Below are 20,595 nucleotides of genomic sequence, written 5' to 3'. Positions count from 1 at the left end.
CAAAAAAGACACGTTCAAAGACCAAATGACTGGCTTCAGTACCTTATCTTTGTTAAAAAAACCAAACCAACAAAACCCCAAAAAATCCAACACCCCCCCACCCCCACCACAAACACCCTTGATGAAACCAAGACAAGTTATTTATCTTGTTCATCTAGGTCAGCTTCAGATAACACACAGAGGCATGGGAAACAAGAGGTTCAAGGGACAACACTGGGATTCACTAAGAAACTAAACCAACTATTGCTTACTGCTTCCACTAAGATTTGAATACAAGTATATCTTGTTATTCAAAGGCATATTACTAGGAAAAGAAAAAAAACCCAACGAAACAAACCTGAAGTCCCCAGTAAACTTCCAGCTTCACCAACATCACAGAAGTTCAAGTGTACAGAATTCCAGACAGTACTTGTTTTTAATGATGCCTTCCTTACTTTCTAGAAAATGTCACAAATCTGACAGTAACAGAGCTTTGTATTGGTGTACATGCAAAGTGACTGAAAAAGTCTTTTATTGAAAAGTAGTAATAGTGTCCTATGAAATTAACACTTCCTTGGAACACTGGAAATCTTCTCAACTAAGTTGATAAAAGGTATTAAACACCAACTAAGATAAACTAAAAAAAAAAATAAAATAAATTCATAGGGAACTGAAATAGTATTTTACCCAGTAACAACTGTAAGTGCTTATATTTTATGCAGTAAGAGGAAATGCAAAAAAAAAAGAAATTGAAATAAAACCAAGTGATTCAGCAAGCAGTGACCAACTGGGCATACATCTTTGTAGATTCTTCACTGAGTAAGGGAATTTCCAGAATGTCACTCAAAAGTTGGTAAGATATAAGTTCAGGGCAACAGGACAGAGAATATGAGAGGTACTTCATAAAATATAAAGGACAAAAGAATGGAGACAGTGAACAGAGAGCACACACCAGGTATGCAGAACTACCATGAAAGCAGCACAGAGATAACAGAAAGGTTAAGTTGGAAAGCACAACTGAGCAGAATAGCAAGGAATTCCTGCTTCTCAGACAGGGATCTCCACTCAGTGCCAGAAACAAGCAGCAGATATGGAATGAGCAAGCATATATAGAGGAACCTATCACTTAAACGGCTGTGTAGTATGCTGAACTAGCAAATACCCTAATATTAGCAGAAGACAAATCAGAAATCTTTCAGTCTTAGCACAGGAAAGTAGTCTGCACAACATCCTAGAATACAGCCATCAGTATTTCAACATTATTTGCCTCTATCTCTTTCCATCATATACTAGGAGGCATTAAATCCGTTACCTAACATCTAGTCAATTTTGTGATTCATACAAAAGTTGATTGACATGTACTTTAGGCGAGACATTGTAGATAGCCAGATGCTAACTGCAGGGAAACGGAAGGAGAGCTACTGGGAATGGAGTGCAAGTCAAGTCACTCAATCTCTTAACTAAGACAGGTAGGCATCTTTAAGGTGTTCACAGATAATTGATGATGATGATGAGCACAAGTAACTGGACCAGTGTTTGGCATTTTCAAATTTCCTGGATGTATCAATAGCTCTTGTTTATATAGAGTAAATACGGAAGTTACAATTTTTCCTTCAAACACCTTTGACTTGGACATTTCATTCAAGCAAAAATACTTGCTACAAAAGATGAAACTAAGCAATTGTTTCATCTTTCCAGGCAGTATTTAAATGCTAAGGCCTCCCATACATAACACTTCAAGTGTTGGTGTCACTACCTGATGCTACAGTTCATGGCAGAAAGATTAAAAACTGGCAAGGACACAAAGTACACTCAGTACCAAAAAAACCTGACCAAAGATATCAATACAACCAAGACACTGCATCCAGATTATATAGACCAAAATGTCAAGAAGGAAGGAGAAGGTTGAGCTGGATGCAGGATGTTGGACTACATGACTTTCACCAGTCCATTCCAACCTATTTGATTTTGCAATTAAGAAGAGCTCAGAGATCCAGTTAAAAAGTTAAGGAACACTTCTCAGGTTTTTTTAACCCATATAAAAAAGACATTTCATTAGAGATAAGCTCAAGAACGCTGGTATCGTGTAACTTCTTTACAAATAGAAGACCCTGACAATCCCTCTCTAGAACAGACTTAGTCTTCCCAGAATCAAGAGCACTGAACCTATGAAGATTTTATTTTCAGTATGCCTTAAAAGAACATCTAAAATTTAGCAAGACAAGCTATTACTCTTCCTCCAAGCACAGCTTTATCATCACGAAAGCAGGTAATTCCTCTGAACTTCATTAATTTTATTCACAAAGGAAAGAAAGGATCTGTCAAAAAGAAAAAGTTGACCAAAGAAATGCTTGTTCTTTCTACAAATTTTTCACAGATTCACTAGGTTGACTATGACTTGATAGGATGCACAGACTGGGACTTCAATAACAGCATCACTGGAGAAGACAGACAATATTTGCCTCTATAGCACAAGGCCTCAGGAAGCACTTAGAGAACAATTTCCAGAAGCAGTTCTCTATAAGCACCTTCTTCCACATGTGGCTGCTCACTACATTATTGAAGTGACACATGAAAACACAAAAATACATTTACATTACACAATATGAATAATCTGTTATTACAGAACTTCTGAGCTGGTATGATTGCTTACTTTCCTGTCCACCAGATCACTCAAACACTCATTAGTGAGTGCAGACTAACAAAACTGATCCCAGGAGGGTGTGTATACAGATGAGCCTGGTACAAGGCCAGCTAAAATATAACTGGAATCCTGATTTTTGCCTAAAGCCTTTCATTAGTTCCCATCCCAAACAAAGCAGCATGACCTATACGTATAAATTTAATGAATTACTAATAAGGTCCCTTTGAGGTTTTGCAGCTTTTTAGTGTTTTAAGCCAGAATTTCAAGAAGTTCCAAAAATCTGATCTTATTAAGTATGAAACCGATCCCAAAGTTCTCCATTTGCTGCATATTTCTGACTTGGCAAGAGGAAGAAGATACTGTGGAAGAGCAAACATGACAGGGCTGCAGGCATACAAGAAAACATAGAATACACTTTTGGCGTTCAGTAAGAAAAACATCCCTTCTGAATGACTTAATTGTGGCAGAAGATAAGGTGCTTCCAACTGGTATGGAGAAATGTGCTTCTCTGTTTATTGCCTTGTATACCAGACATCCTTAAGGATTTTTTTTTTCCCTCATCCATAATAGGAACTAATATTGATCAACAAGATAATTCGGTGGTTAATGATCTTTAAATTAATCAAATTATTACATCTCAATTACAATGCTTCATTTTTAGAGCTGCACTGATACTGACAAACGAGAAAGTATTTTTTTCTGGGGTGTCAGTACTGTTTCTAAGGTCTGATGCTCCTATCTTGAAGATGATCGTCTCAACAGAACTAGCAATGTACAAATTTTGTGGTACTCTTCAGAATGCAATAGTACACCACTACTCATAGCTTCTGAACACAGGATACTTTCTTTTATTCTGTTTTTCTTGCCTAGTGCATATAGCGTTTTTTCTTAGAAAAACAAGGTACAACACAAGCCAATATAAATATTGTCCTAAGAACCGGTAGATGAAGAATACTGTTAGCAATAGCAAGTGAGAAGCTCTCTGAATATATCCATAAAACCACTCTTTCAGAGATTCACTCCATATTCAACTTCTTAAGAGCCTAAAAAAAATCCACATTAAACTGTTTATTATGCTTTGCATTGTGACCGATTTTCTTTTGGTCTGAGCCTGGGAAGCTTTTCAGAATTGCTGTTTCCTATACAGAAAATGTATCTGTGCAGCAGCCTGTTAAATGTCAAAGTGGAATAATTACATGTTATATCCCCATAGCAATTATTTTGTTAGTCTAATTATTAAGTAATTCTGTTACACTGTACACGCTTAAAAATTGTAAATATTTCAAGTGACTTTTTATTAATTGATTGCAGATATCCTTCTTTAAGATTGTACCTGTTTAAACAAACTGATAAGAACATTCATATGAACATTGAAAGTCACAAGCTACTACCTTAGATATAATGGGAGGTTTGTTTTAAATAAACATCTTGATGACGTCAGGATTGGAACAGCAGTATCCTCAAGAATGCTAAACGAGAAGGTTGTTTTCAGTGCAGAAAAAATGTGCAATGAATTCCTCATTTGCTTTTAAGTATTGATATAAAGTTGTGGTAATGCAGCACTCTTAAAAACGTTATGGTTGTGACCAGAGAAGTGGTTCAAAAATATGTATGACAGAGCTTGGCTTGTTTTTTTTTTTGTTTTTCTTTTTTAGAATGTCTTCATGTAGCAAAAGTTCCCCTGCTAGCCTAATTTAATGCTTTTATTTTTCTAATTACGCTGAAACATCAGTTAAGAGCCTACCTGATGTTTTGGAGAATTTGCTGTGCTGGGATTGATATTCCGCAATGCCTAAGAGTAAAAATAAGATGGATAAAAATTACTTTAGCTGCATCGTTTGTCTATGCAGGCTGTCTTATAAACACCATCTTGTAGTATCAAGCCCCCAAGACAGGCCAGATGAGACAGGATAAGGGAGAAACTATGAATATCACAACACAGTGAAACAAAACTCACAGATTTACCACGGATGTGTATTTGACAGATAAGCTTACCAACCAGGGAGAACAACATGAAGGGAACTGGCTTCAACCTGGTCAAATGTTAGTCAGGTTCTCAATGACAACTGAGGCAAGAAGACAATTAGAATGCCTACCTAGAAGCATGGTAGCACAGGGTAAAATGTTGGTGGATTAATTGCAAAGCAGGAACAGCAGAAGCCCAGGTGCTTAAGCGGAGAGAAAGTCCTGATGCCACCTTTGCAATGTATTCTTACCTAGAGTACTACACAAAGTAATGGCTGTAAAGATGACCCATCCTACACCAAGAGATGCTGAAGATTCCTACAAAACAGGCCTTGACTACAAAGGGAATAATGGGAGTCAGATTCCAGGACAGAATACTGCAGGTGACGAAGAAAGAGAAAAGCCGTCTTTGAGGACCATGAAGGTATTATACTCTCCTGGTACAAGGCCCATCACCCAAAGTGAAAAGGGAACAGGGTAAGATTTTAGAAAGTTTTCCTCAAAGAAAAGATTAGTGCTTTCTCTGGCAGTGTCAAAAAACCAAGGACTACCCTAAGTATCTAGCACAGATGGTAGTAAAACACTCAGATGGAAAAGTCGAAGCAGAAGGCTCAGAGTCAAAAGGAAGTCAAGCCCGAATTCAAAATCCAGAGATTACAATGTCCAGTCCTACACTTTAACATTTGCTACAGCTCTATTCATACAGTAAAAAAATACTGAAATAGCTTGCAACCTAATTACAAAGCTTGAAATTCTTCAGCATAAGAAAACCACAGGTTCAAAATACAGCACGAGCGATTCAGTTGTTCCATGCTCCACTCCACAGTTTAACAGAGAAGATTCTAGCAACAAGGAGTCTCCTCAACGTATCTTCTGTAAACTTTAAAACTGTTTTGAAATGCTACAGACTGCAACAGGTTCTAAAAGTGAAAGACTTTCCCCCACTTAAAAGGGAGAACTAAAGCAGCTGTGGGAACCAACCTCTTGTCTTTTTGCATGACTCAGTACTCGATAAATATGAAATATATTCTTAAAAGGAATATCCAACAGTCCATGATGTCACCCTAGAAGTAAAGAAGTCTGTTCTTTGAGAGTTTTGTTAGAGAGAGGAATGATGGAGGAAAGTAAAATCCTTCAGTCTGATAAGTCTGATTGCTTTCACTACCAAGCTGCTATCAGTAACAGAATAAATTCAAACCTTTTTAGATCTCAAAGCTTTGTGTACATTCACTGGTCTTTAAAAGTCACTGAAATGACAACTTAGCCAAAACAAAACATAACATACAAAAGAAATAGTGGAAGTAGGTGTCTAACCTGTGGCCTCACCTGCCGAAGCAGTTCTTGATGCTTCAGTCTCAGCCTTTCCTTCTCCATCTGTAGCTGCTGAAGTCTCATCTGCTGTTGCTGATTGGAGCTACTCCCACCCATCACACCACCTTGGGGACTCTGAGGAGCTAGAGGGGGTGGCTGTTTCACTGGAGCACTTTGGCTGATTCGCTGATTCATGGCTAAGGAACCAAACCAACAAACATTAAAAATAAAATTCAAACAAATACATGCAGGGAAAGTATTATCCTTAGAAGGCATATATTAAAAATTGTATAAAATTAAAAGCCATAACAGTACAAAATATGCAGTTACATTGACGTTCAGTGAGAAATGTATGCTCACATGTGTTATTCCTGTGAAATCGATGCAACAGTCTCATGTTTAGGAGTACATACTTGTTCTAAAAGCTTCTGAAAACAGTTAAATGTGTGAATTGGTGAAAAATTGAAAAGCGGTAGTAAAATACTTCACCTTTGATTAGAAGGATCTCTCTTTTTCCTAATAAACTATTCTCAATTTAGACACAAATAATATAAAATCCCTTTTCTTATTCACGTGAAATCTCAGAATCATTAAACTTGAGAACACATAGAATGACAAAACAAATCATCTCACTTGGTTAAAGGCCACCTTTCTTCCCAATGTGGTACAGGTCATGAAATAATCATTCACATCCTTGTCACGTCAAGTTTTGAGTGTTACAAACTCTATTCAGGGTACCTTGACAAGCAAAGTTAAGAGCTGGTACAGAAACGGCAGATGAATTACACAGCCAAAAATATTGCCATCAACACAGGAAACATCTTGCTAGTTCTTCATTTTCTTTTACCCCACAAAAGTATGTGACGCATATTTTCTGGGGTGTAGAGAAGAAAAAGTGTCATCTTGTTGTATGCCTAATGCACAATCTGAACCTATCTTCCCTTCCCCCATGAAAACAAGACCTAAGACAATTTTATTTATTAAAATAATGCCTGACTGGGATGCAACTACTTGCCAGGTCTGATTCTTCCCCCGCCCAAGACGACTATAGTTGAAGTCAGGCTTTCAGTTTTGGTATTAGCTCTCCATCTTGTTGTCTGGAACAGCCTGATTCTGTTAACATTCACAATAAGCTGCAGAATGCATTTGCCAAAGCAGTGATAGGAGAGTGGTAGGGATTTTATTTTTTTCTGGGAATGAGGATTATGGTTTATGGGAACTAAGGGAAAAAAGGGAGTGAGCTTCTTCTAGGATGACAGGCTGATTTGGTGCAAAGAAAACCATCTGTTATATTAGTTTGAATTAATGTTTTCATCATATAGAGAGGCTTCCTGGAATACTAACGCTTCTAATAATCATAAGAAAGAGAATTATCAGCTTTTCCTCTGAAAAGCCCTTCAGTCTCCACTGTCTTCTCAGTGTTCAGCTTAAGGTACAGTAGTGTTCTCCTGTTCCAAGAAAGCCTAAATATATTTATCTCATAATAGCAGTAAAAATGGCTGTTGCTTCAGTCTTGCTCCCTTTCACAGTCATGCTCCCTTCTCCCCTTGCCACAGCTCATCTTCCCACTGAGAAGTAACACCATAGGAAGAAAAAAAGCCATATGCTCACTGGAGTGAGCATAGGAAAGAAAAATAAAAAGTCGTCAAAACCAGTTACATACTTAACTCTCCAGTCTACTCTTTCAACTTTTTTTTTTTCCAATAAATTCCATAGGTCCAGCACAGAGTCTAATGGACAGGTGGGTCACATTTTCATGAGCGAAGTCAAAATAAAATGAAGTGTTAAATAGCTTGAAATAATTTGAAATGATCTTTTACATAGTTACTTGTAAGAGAGCTTCATACACATGACTGCAAATAAGATAAAACTGAACAGGTGAAGTAGGAAAAGAAACTGAATCCCAGTACCAAGTAGAAGCAACAAAGTGAATACAAAGGGCTGGAGGTTCAACTCCAACCCATAATTCCCATCCTGACTCAGCAGAGGAAAAAACAGCAGGAAGATTACATTGCTGGAATAAAGCTTAACATCAAGCAGTTGGTCTTACGAGACATTCAGCACCACTTCATTGTCAAAACCTGAACATCAAGAGGAAAGTGACCAGGATGAGCCCATCAACCAGCTTTGTGACATGAGCTGTGCTCCCTAGATCAGCAAGAGGAAGGCAGGAGAACTTGTTCCTCTACCGACAAGACACAGAAGGTTCATAAGCCCCAAGACAGCAGAAACTGTTAGGCAAAAGTTTCAACAGCATCAACAACTGTCCTGCAAGGATGTGAGCAATGAATTGTTAATTACAAGCACCAGGATCTCCACTGGGCAATCTCTGCTGGATGACTGTCAGCAATTAAACTACCTACATTAACCAAATTAGAGTGAAGGTGAAGCTAGAGAGAGCACTGCAAAAGGAGAGCCAGCCCACCTACCAACTCTAGAAAAGTTAGACATGACACTGCTGGAGTGGGGAATGTATCTCCTCCTTTCTCTCTTTTTATCCAGAATCCCACCAAGTCTGGAACTAGGACCATGCCTTTTGCTTTTTTTATAATTTATATTCTTCCACCTTAAAAGCAGACAACGAAGGGGTTAGTAAGGGACAGCAGAAAACAACAGCCTTCTCTTGCTGTTAGCTAATTCTGCAACTCAGGCAGAAGTCTGTGCTACCCTTCAGAAATTCCAGGAATCAAACCTGCTATCATACATGATGGAAGGTCAATTACAGTGGAAAGTCAAGAGGAACACAGGTTAGAAAATTCCAATCAACTGAAAGAAGCACATCTGAGTCAAAAGCAAACTACCTTCCTTGTAGAAGTCAAATATCCAAAGCTGAAGAATGTCAGTTTTCTTTTGGTTAAAAGGGTGGCCTTCGTGGTCTAGTCTCCAGTTACATACTCGTGGTTTCAGACTCCCTGCCCCATGCAGTTCACACCCAAGTCATGTCACAGCTAAAATACTGTCAAAAATTGAACAGCTTCTAACCTTAGTTAAACAATTAAGTGCAGTATCACTAACATCTCTTCAACACGTTATTGATTTGTTTTTCCTGCATGCATCATATGAGTATGGAATATGTATTTGATGGATGAACCACTCCTTGGATAACAAACTGGCTGGATGGTCACACTCAAGGAACTGTGGTTGTGGTCAATGGCTCAATGTCCAAGTGGACACCAGTGAGGAGTGGCATTCCTCAGGGGCTGGTACTGGGACTGGCACTGCTTAACATTTTGTCAGCAACATGGACATTGGGATCGAGTGTACCCTCAGCAACCTCATGAAGTACAACAAGGCCAAGTGCAAGGTTCTGTACACAAGTCGGGCAATCCCAAGCACATATACATGCTGGGTGGAGAATGGATTGGGAGCAGCCCTGAGGAGGAGGACTTGGGGGCGTTGGTGAATGAGAAGCTCAACATGGCCCAGCAATGTGAGCTTGCAGCCCAGAAAGCCAGCCGTACCCTGAGCTGCACCAAAAGCAGCGTGGCCAGCAGGCTGCAAGAGGTGATTCTCCCCCTCTACTCTGCTCTCATAGAGACCCCACCTGGAGTGCTGCATCCAGCTCTGGGGCCTGCAACACAAGAAGGATGTGAACCTGTTGCAACAAGTCCAGAGGAGGCCACAAAGATGATCAGAGGCTGGAGCACCTCTCCTGTGAAGCCAGGCTGAGAGAGTTGGGGTTGTTCAGCCTGGAGAAGAGAAGGCTCCAGGGAGACCTTACAGCAGCCTGACAGTGCCTGAAGGGGGACTACAGGAAAGATGAGGAGGGACATCCCTTTTTACAAGGACACAACTTTTTTACAAACTTTTTACAAGGTCATGTAGTGACAGGACAAGGGGGGATAGCTTTAAGAGGAAAGAGGGTGGGTTTAGATGAGATATGAGAAATAAATTCTTTACTGTGAGGGCGGTGAGGCACTGGCACAGGCTGCCCAGAGAAGTTCTGGCTGCCCCATCCCTGGCAGTGCTCAAGGCCAGGCTGGATGGGGCTTTGGGCAACCTGGTCTGGTGGGAGGTGTCCCTGCTGTGGCAGGGGGGTTGGGACTAGATGATCTTTAAGGTCCCTTCCAACCCAAACCATTCTATGATTCTAAGTATCACTTCCCTAGGTCTCCATTCTACTAACATGTAGCTTTGGAAATAATTTCCTTCTCATGCCAAATTCTTTGCTTTATGTATAGGCATCTTTCTGACAGCTGCTTGCATTATTCCTATTCTCTGATCACAGTTGCTGCTCTTCCCATCTACTGACTTTGCAATTAAAACTGTAAGAAACAAAGCATGTTTGTTGGATGTTTTCCATTTTATTCCCTCATATTAAATCGCTAAAATGCCTTTTAATGCCCATTTTGAAAGTAATGTTTCTAACTAAAACTGTATGTAAAGCAGGAATATCCTAAAATATTTAGAATTCAGTGTATACTTAATTTTCATCAATAAATACTGGGGGGAAATTTAATTATATGATTTAGTAATTCTTTAGAAACCAGGCCTAAAAATCTAGTTTCTGAATTCTTATTCAAGTATCCATTAAAAGGATTTTTCTGAGCATTTTATTATTTCAAGGATGCAAGTGTAAAAGACTTCAAATCGACAGGATTTTAAAGTGTTCTGAGAACAGACCATGGAAATGCTTTTCACATAAGCAAACTATTTTTAACTGTGAAACGAACTACAATTTTGGACATTAAAATAAGACACTACTAAGAGAATTTTACTGTCTTAAAAACATACCCAAGTGAAGAACACTGGAAAAAACCCAACAGTAATAACACTGAATGATTTTCAGCCATCTTGGCTAATTACACAAATGTGCTATCTTCAAGGGAAATGGAAAGAACTTAATTTTCTTTAATTTCCAACACAATATTTAATGAAAAGAGGGAAACACATCTTGCTTCAAGTGACAGGAAAAAACAAAGGGTTTTAAAGGTTTTTTGTTGTTTGTTTGGGGGTTTTGTTTGTTTTGGTTTTGGGTTGTTTTGTGGTTTGTGTTTTTTGTTGTTTTTTTTTCTTTTTTCTTTTTATTCTCAATTCTCCATTACTTAATGAAGACATGACTGCTGAAATCTGCACTCTAAATGCTTATCAATGTGACCTCAGATAAGCACTATTTATTTTTTTCTGAACCTCATGGGTTTGTGATGATCCTGACAGCACAGTTCTATTTAAGTACATTCAAAGGCAAAGATTAATTTTTCTGCCTGAATTCGGACTTATCGTTTTTCTAATGCACCCGGTTCCTTACCTTCCATGGTTATGGAAAGCATTTAAATAAGGGGCTCTGCACCCACACAGCAGAGCCTGCGAAGACCTCACAGGCAGAAAAGGAACAAACGAGTCTTTGTTTCTAGAAGAGGGGGATTTGAGGGAAGAGGAGGAGGGGCAGACAAGTTAAAAAACACACACAATTTAAGACAATAAAAAAGATGTTGCCATCCTATAATATGGCTTAACTTCACAATCTGGAGAATAAAGTCAACTGTAATAGCTGCAATATACTTTTCAGAACAGAGAATTAGTGGTCTTCAAATGTTACACATTAAATGTTCCACTGTCTAAACTCAGCAGCAAAACGCCTGTTCTGTACTGTAGCAGATAATACTCGCCAGTTACTGAAAAAAGTTTAGACTGATGTAAAAAAACAACACCCCCAAAACCAAAACAAAAACAAACCAAGAGAGAGAAACAATTACCAGTCATCGGTGCTAAAGGCCAGCAGATTGTTAACAACTCAAACATAAAAGGCTAATTCTCTCCCAAGATCCTATGCCAATTTAAATCACCCCAGGGCACTGACAGTTTGCAGTAACACAGTACCTTTCCCCTATTCAGAATTACATGCAAAGATTGCTGTAGAGCACCCTTAATGATTAACAGACACAGCTGAATGTTTGATGGTTTTTCTTTTGTATTTATCATTTCACTCTTCAAAACTAAAACGAATTTTAATCTGCGAATTTGAAGATGTTATTTATCTGAACAAACAACAACAAAGCAGCTCAGGATCTGAGCATACTATAACCTACTGTTCTTAATAAAAATAATCAATGTTTTCAGTGCGGGAACTGAAAAATTTCCTTTGCAAAGTTGACCATTTTTGTGCATCATTTTTGGCTATGGCCAGGTTTTTAAATGGTGCTAGTTTGCAGCATGCAACAAAGGCAAAAATCCTCTTTGATTAAATTGAAAAGAGCTGTGAAGAAAGAAAAAAATTCCAGCAGCATTTGAAAGAATGAGTCTTGGAAGTAATAAAAACTTGTTCCAAGTGGCTTTTCTAGAGAGACTTAGTACAGCAATATGTTGTTTAATCAGGATACAAATCATGTTTCTGGATTGCATACTTTATAATGCATTGCTATATTACTTTAAGGAAACCCCCATTGCAGTTTCATAATCCTGCTGTTATAAAGCGACTTAAAAATCATCACAATAAAATATTCCATTGTTTCCAGTCTCCAATTAATCTGAGAATCCTGAAGCTTATTATAGGGGAGGGAACCTGAAACAGACTGCTCTTCGGACTCATTTTGCTGTCATAAGTGTACAAACAAACCTTAGTGTATTAGGTAAAAAGAAATATTCACACACACCTGAACTGGACTCTTGGTTAAAACAAGATATATCCAATGAAAATACTATCTATTACAGAAGCACATCCAAACTGCAGATTGATTACTCTGCATTTATCAATTACTTGTATTCAAATGAAAATAATATTTTCCTTTTTGTTCATCTATCACTATGGCAACCTGCTGATTAGACCATATAAAATCATTTAAACAGTTCTTTGTTTCCTTTGATAAAGCTGCCACTGTTTTTAAAAGTCATTCTGCATCCTAAAATGCAGAGGTGCAACAGCTAGATTGACTGATCACCACTGGATTGACTGATCACCACCAAGACTTGATTGCATCCACAGACAGACTCTTAACACACTGGAAACTACATTGGAATAAAATGCTGTTGCAGTTCTTCACGGATCTAACTTTTTTTTTCCCCCCATAAAAAAAGCACTTTCACTCAATGTATGCCAGTTTTAGAAGAACTGAAATATTCTGGGCAGCCAGAAAAGCAAATACAAATGAGATTCAGCAGTAATGTAAATAGCTGTAAGAAACTTCTGCTCAGTGCATGCATATGAAACAATACATTTTCCATTCTTTAAAAATAAATCAATTTTAATTTTGGAAGTCTAAAACATTTTTAAAATATCTGACTTTATTTTTAAATTTTCGTACAGAATGGAACTGACAGCAGATTATGAGAAGAAACCTCAATAAATGTTGTCTGAGTTTAAACTGTATGTGTGAAACGCTGAAGACTACAGAAAGTGCAGGACTGTGAGCTCATTAAGGCCCCATGTCTGTTCACTGAATATCTGGCAAAAAATATTTAATCAATGTTAGTCCCCATTTTAGACCAAAGTTAACCAGCTGAGAGTCTATGTAAGGGTATTAGTTGCAAACAGTTTCACTGCCTGATCACCACACAACACTTCCTGGGTTAATTAGGCCAAAACATGAAAACTTTTTTTTTTTTTTAAATGCAGATTTCTTTTGGTTTATTTGAAGGCAACAAACCCTGTATATACACATGTGCACATCTGCATCTTTTTTTCAATCTCTGTCATAAGTCCATTAGAAATGATTAAACGGAAGTTACAAAATCCAGTAAAAACTACTGTAATTAAAAAGTCAACAGTATCCCGTCAAGAAAGAGCAAAACTGTTTTCTGTGTAGAAGAAACAGAAATCATGTTTCAACATGATTGAATTCAAGGAGGAAAAAAGCTGACGCTTCTTTGAATTTTTGATTATATATGATTAGATATAGGGTATATAATTAGTGTGTGTGTATATATATATATATATATATATTTAGATTACAGATAACGAATGATGCACTCAAAATGATCCACCTTCAAATTTTAACATAGTATGCTCAGTAACAGATGTGCAAACTGTGGTGTTAGAAGGGTATGGTGAAAAGAATGTCCCTATTAGGAGTACAGTTTTCTTTCACTGCCACAGCTGTTCTAGCACAAGAGTGGAAGTACGCATTATTTCTACTGGCATAAAGACACCATTACCAAAAAATCACCTTTCTCAAACAGGATTAAATTATTCTAAAAAAAAAACAAACCCCAGAACAGGTATCAACTTACATAAACCTACTGCCCTAACATATCTTGAATGAAAGCAGGGGTTTTTTTCCCCTCTTTTTATTAGTATACGTATATTCTACATAAAGTAGATAACTGCATTCTTACGCAATACTTGTGGAAAGATTTACCACTTTCTTCAGTGGACTCTGTTCAGTAAAGAGGTGTAACTACTTACTGCTTTAGAGCAAAACAAGATTTTACTTTCTGATGCAGCGATGAACTAATAAGCATTTATTGTCACTACCACAAGGGCAGCATGCTTACCAGTGAAATTTCATATGTCTGTCAATATTCGCAACAAGTTCACTTTGACTCAAGTCATTGGTTCACTGAAAACTAGTGCTGTTCCATCTGTACACATTCTCTGACACACATACCAAAATACAGAGGCCTTTTCCCCATTCTAAACGATCTCCTGAAATTGTTCTGGAAAACAGAGACAGGGAAGTGAAATATCTAATACCACTAGACCTTTCAGATGAGTCCAATCCACTTTGTTTTGGAGAGCATGTAAAGAGGGTATGACATTGCATTTGCAGATCAAAACAGACTGTGGCTCATGCTCTGCTTTTGTGCAAAAATGGAAGGCAGATCTGAAACTTTAAAAGTCTGAAACACCATTGTGACCAGACATAAGGTCTGGGCTTTTTTTCGACCAGACAAAGGCCAAAAGCAAGTTTTCCAGTCTAGAGTTCTAGTTCTATCTTGTGCACAGATCTGCCTCTGGCAGAGCTCCTACAAACTAACTTGAAAAAACACATATTAAACAAAGTGCTAGACAGGTAAGGGACAGGAAAGCAACACTATAGAAAACTTCCTTTTAATTTCCAGTACTTAAAGGTCAGCCAATGCATTGAAGCTTAAGCTTTTAAGTAGCTTTTAAGTGTAATTCAAGTTTGTTGTGTGGTTGGTTTTTGTTTTCATTTGTTTGTTTGTTTTTTAAAATGGAAATGATAAATATATATTTCAATGAAATCTACAGGTGCATTTTACTTCAGTATTTCTGAACAAGCCTTTTTCATTGTTTCAAAGGTATCGTGTTCTTACATTACAAAAAAAGGGAGCAGAAAACCCTGATGTGCATTCTCTACATTTCTATAGTTACCATCACCTTTATTCCTTTTCCTACTTCTGCAGTTCAAGCAGCTACTATACACAGAGCCCCTATGACACTTTCTGTAACGATATTAAACTGTCTTTCCTTGTCTGTCCCACCTCCCCAATTCATACAGAACTTCGAAAAACATTACCATAATCTCTAAGTGAGAGTGATAAAAATAAATTAGTGGCAATGATTTCAACCTGAGGTCACATCATTTGCTTCATACTCCCCCATGGCAGCTCCAACATTTGAAAGAACAGAAGGAAAAAGACTGGCCATGGCTAACACTGGTATGATCACTAGTCACAAGCCTATAAAACTTCAGTCTGGAATACAGTAATACAAAAACTGAAACAGTAACTTGTTTTACTCCAATTCCTGCAGATAAAACTGTCTGACTACTCTAATGGAGTACTACTTTTGAACAGAAGACTTAACATTAACCCAACAGACACACACAAACCAACTGCCAGTTTCTAGTATTTTCCCAGTTGAAGTTCACCATCCCATCTTCGAATTTAACAAATTGAGTATCCTCAAAAAGCCAATTATTTTAAGTTGCATTTCAAAACCAAGTCCTATCATCTGCAAACTTAAATAACAGTTAAATTCCCTTAAATGGTATTCGATACAAAAGCCAATTCTCGGAAACTTATAGCAATAAAGTTGAATGAATCCAAAATCCTGGTTCTAGGAAATTTAGTTTTATAGAAAAAGCAGATGTTGTTTTACTTTACCAGCTCCAGCCACTCAGAAAGCATAGCTGACCTGTTTCCTACCCAGATGTTCTTTGACTGTCAAGAAAACATTAACTTATCTGGAAGGCTTAAGAAAAACAGCAAGATCTGTGAAGAATGACCAATGGACAACAGCAGAAGCTAGTAAAAGGCAATACAGTCCAAAACACAAGCTCAACCTGACAGTCCAATTACCCTAAAGAAATAACCTTCTAAATGAAAAAACAATTTGAAAATTTGAAGCCCCTTACTACAAGGCCTGCAAAGGCACTGAGAAGGCACAACAGCATGTTTGTAACAGACGCTCCACTAGTCAAGAATCCTGCTGACACAGGCTTAAGGACCCCCTGGCCCCCCCATCCCCATTCCCTTGATCTCATGTCATCTTTTATGATTGCCTGGCATGAGAAGACCCTCCTTTCATACTCAGTTCTTTCCTAGATTTTAAAGTTTGTGAATTGTCCCAACACAAAACTGTTCTAAAGTCAAATTCATAGACTTGGAGGATCAACATCTGAGCCACAAGACCTCAGTGCCGTTTAAGTGGTGTAGCTGAAGACCTCAAACCCACTTCAAAGATGTTAGATCTGAGTCTTGAAAGAAAGTTCTTATCTTCAACTAGGAGCACTCAGATTTTAGACTCAGCCTACCCCACAGCCAGGTATTCTGACTGGGACTCTTATCTGATGCATTAGTCTTAAAAGTCTGCTCCAAGAAAGAATCCGTGTAAACTGCATCCTTTTATTTTCTGTTTGAAAGCATGAATGCAATACCCAAATTCCCCTTACCAAGTAAGTCAGTAGGTGTGTCTGCCTAAAACAATTTTCAAACTGATCCTCCTTTCTCTCTCTTTTCTGGCCGCATTAATGGAAAATTTCCAGTACCACTTAAAAAAAAAAAAAAAGAAAAAAAAAAAGAAAAAAAAAGAAAAGGTATATGCACACCTACTAGAGAAAATACAGATGAATGTGAAGCTTCCATCTGATGAGGTGATGAGGAACATACAGAAACATAAGGGCTGTCTAGTTGGAAGTTGGGAATTCAAAAGCAATAAGGGCAAAGAGTTTTAAACCTTCTGTTTCTGAATACTGGAACAGAAGAGTATGTTTGTACATACCATTCAATAGCTTTACTGTTTTCAGTGGTTCTTCAGATTGGTGAAAGCGGCACTATCAAGGAAGAAATTAATTTCTTCTTCATTTTCAATCAACGTTAGTATCAGTAATAATCCAAAGCTTCAACATGACAAAGATGAATTCATCTAGGATTGCTTCTGAAAGTGTTAGTAGTCAAAAAACAGTGAAATCCAAGCCCTTATATTGAAAAACAGTGACAGAAAAGAGTATGATGACCCTCGGGGGGTAAAAAAACCCAACAGGATTTTCAACCTATATTAAGCACAGAGAGGTAAACTTCTGAGTCATTCACATGCTATTTAGGGTCACAGCACAGATTTGTTGAGGATCTCCACATGATAAATAAATGCAAGGCTCAGTAAGTTAGCTCTGTCAAACAGATCTTTTTCTTCTTTACTGGAGTGACTGAAGGAGGTCACAAGTGAAAAAGCAACAGGAATAAGATTTTGTATTTTCTTGGCTCAAATGATAAAAACATAAACCACAATACAATGTGTACAACTTCAGATTTCAAGGAAAACTCCTTCAAGCTCAACAGCAGCTAGCAGCTTGTCTCTATTTGCCGTCACTCTAGATCAGAAGAGCCCACATGCTTTTTTTTTTTTTTTTTTTTTTTTTTTCTTTCCTGCCCCTTTCAGTTACACTTGAGCTCTTTGACTGAAAAGGTCTGGAACAGATTAAAAGTCCGACCACAAAATAAAGAGCCTTGGCATGTACTCAAGCCTGTCTGGGATACACATACACAGTGGGCCCAAAAAGGGAAGCTATGCAGCAAGAAACCCTTATGCAGTCTTTTGGACATTTCTAACTTGTTTCAGTTTAACTGCACAGCATCAACATTCGATGGAGTTTCAGTATGCACAAGACAAGTTGCTTTTGCCCTTACAGTTAGACCATACTATTTACAGGAGTGCAAAATAGTTCTGAGAAACAAGATTCATCTCATTCAAAACCTCTGTCAATTAAAGCCTTTTCCACACTCCTTTTTAATTCCAGCTCATCATTGGAAACTATAAAGTAATACAAAGAAAAGAAAAATACACACCCTGCAAGATTACTTAAGTAAATATAATTGACCTGCCTCTTTTAACTGCAAAAGGCAACACTGATTTTCAAAATGACTGCTTCCTTTTCAGCCTTATTCACATATTAAGTAATTATGAAGTTGCAAATTACCCACACACTGCTCTTACAACAGGCAAACAGGTCTGCAACTCTGGCTGGTGTTAAAGCCAGCATGGACATTCGCCAAAGCTGACAACCTTCAATACACGCCCCACCTTTAGGCTCAAGTTGCACAGTGGTTCAACCTGTCTACAAACTGGTGAGCAGTTCATAAACAAAGTGTGACAATCTGGTGTTCTCCATAAGAGCAAACGGATGTTTAAAGTAAGCACTCAAGCCCACACAACAAAAAAGCTAAAATTTCTAACAGCCATTTCGGAAAAACAAAACAGAACAGCGAGGAGTTTTCCAGCTCTGTGTTTATATGGCATTCATGGAGTTAATGCCTCTCCCAAAAGGGGCCCACAGTTGTTGTTAGGTCAACCCCTGTAAAGCTTCAAAGGCTTTGTATCCCCTCAGCCTGACCTACTCAGTGATCTGCACACTGTTTTCATTTAGTTGCACCGAGTCCAAAACTAAAGCCTGAAAACCACAATGATCTCTTCTTTTTTTTTTACCCCTACTGTTTTTTCCATGGCTCTGGAAAAATAACCAAAATCCAAAGGAGTTGAAAATAGTAAGTTATCGGGAAAACAAATCAAGGGCAAATGAATACAGCTAATAACACTCACACACACAAGTCATGGCTTTATACAAAAATTAAAGTTGTAGTACCACCTTAAATGCATCAGAACAATCACTTGGACAATCTGAGAATCTAGTTCAGAGTCTGTTAGTATTACATGCTATTGCTATTCATAGTCATCAGTGCCAATATTTTATCAAAATGTTTGCAGCTCTGCTCTTCATATAGATCAAAAACATTACAAAAAATGAGGTATCAATTCTATTTTGTTGAATTTTTACATCTAGACCTTGTGATCCCTAATTTAAGTTACTATTACTAGTTCCAATATTACAGTCTTTACCCCACAAAAAGATGATTAAAGTAGAAACAGCAAACCTAGTCATTTCTCTCCATATTGTTTAAAACAGAAAGTTTTGTCATGATCATCACTGTGACAAGCTGGAATTATAAGCTGGTATATGTTTCAAGTGTATTTGAACAGCATAAATTATTATTTGACAATGCCCTCTTTAAGATAGCGCAAAGGAAAGCAAATATTTGTTTAGGAGTTAAAAGATTTTTCTGCGGTAAAGTTTTGCAATTTTAAAGGGAAGAGTGAGCTTGGCTGAAACTGTCTCTAGGTAAGTAATTTCTGAATGCCACCAATTTTGGGAACTGTATGGATCATATGGCAAAACACTAATCCCTAGAATTAGATACTTTGGTGACATAGACTCCTAAAGGGTATATGTTAATCCTTTAAATCTTTTTTTTTTTTTTTAAATAATGATTTAAATAAGATCTGTATAATTAAAATATATTTTAATCGTACTATAAAAAGTTTTCAAAATATGCCTGCAAAATTAAAGCTGAGTGAACTGAAGCAGATCAAAAATTCTGAAGCGAGATGAACTTTTACCAAAGCGTGGGTCAAGCCTTGGGTCTAGCCAAGATGTGGTCTTGTTCTTATGGTTTATGTAGTAAATTTCTCCATCCTGGGTCATAGCTTGTTCCCATCCATCGGGGAGTGGGCCTGCAATATAGAAGGAAGGAGTTGATGGCGGGCTCTTGTTTGCTCCAGCTGAAATTGATCTAAAAAAAATTCCAACATTTTACATATATAACAGTACATGAAACAGAAGAGTTTCAAGCTCATCTAACATTTCTGGGATAAGGGCAAAGAAGTGGTGGGTGGAAAATCAAAGAACAGAAAACACTTCTATCATTTTGATTTAGGATTTGGAGTTTAATTTTAAAACTCATTTGCATCCTTTCATATGCTTTTGACACTCCCTTTTGCTATAGCATTACAGTACAAAACCAGCAATAAGTCAAGCCTGCCAGAATGAAACCAGCATAAGCACCAGGAAAAAGAACAAGCATAGAGATATTCTACCTCTCATGGGAAAGCTCATTTACTGATTAAGGCCCAGCAGCAGCAACAAGGTAACACTGATGAGAACCTGAAATATTCCTCTACCTTTAACAAACAATTAAAAAAAAAAAAAAAAGTCAAACCCGATTTTCTGTTTACCTCACACCATAACTTTCTGTGAAAGCATTAAAGGCTTAAGCAAGCAAAAACACAAACCTGAAGCACAGGAGGCAATCAAGCAATGAAAAAGCAGAGCTAAGAAAACACCAGGAGCAGACACAGAGACACAGTGCTATGCACAGCAGTGCTACGCCTCTACGAGCAGGAAGGCACAGGCAGGGAAACCCGCATTGAGGAAACACTAAAAGGGAGGCAGGTGATGGTGTTCTGGAGCCCATAGCTAATGTCTGAACAGTCTTGAGGTGTGTTACCCTTATGTTCCAAACAG

General features: G+C 37.8%; 1 protein-coding gene across 8 annotated transcripts in view; it reads right to left on the bottom strand.

The window, feature by feature from the left end:
- Window positions 1-20,595, bottom strand: part of YAP1 (Yes1 associated transcriptional regulator) — a 98,603-nt gene that overhangs the window by 17,073 nt on the left and 60,935 nt on the right. The window contains exons 4-6 of one of the 8 annotated variants that reach the window (XM_080376488.1): window positions 19,692-19,805; window positions 5,903-6,096; window positions 4,368-4,415 (exon numbers count right to left, since the gene is read on the bottom strand). In XM_080376488.1, the coding sequence (XP_080232614.1) occupies window positions 4,368-4,415; window positions 5,903-6,096; window positions 19,692-19,805 (356 nt within the window). The remainder of the gene's footprint in view (window positions 1-4,367; window positions 4,416-5,902; window positions 6,097-19,691; window positions 19,806-20,595) is intronic. The other 7 variants (XM_080376489.1, XM_080376492.1, XM_080376493.1 and 4 more) reach the window with 7 other exon arrangements.

This window comes from Falco punctatus (assembly GCF_963210335.1).
Source record: "Falco punctatus genome assembly, chromosome: 2".
Classification (NCBI taxonomy): Eukaryota; Metazoa; Chordata; class Aves; order Falconiformes; family Falconidae; genus Falco; species Falco punctatus.
The sequence above is the reverse complement of the archived record's forward strand: the minus strand, read 5'-3'. Positions and strand labels throughout refer to the sequence as shown.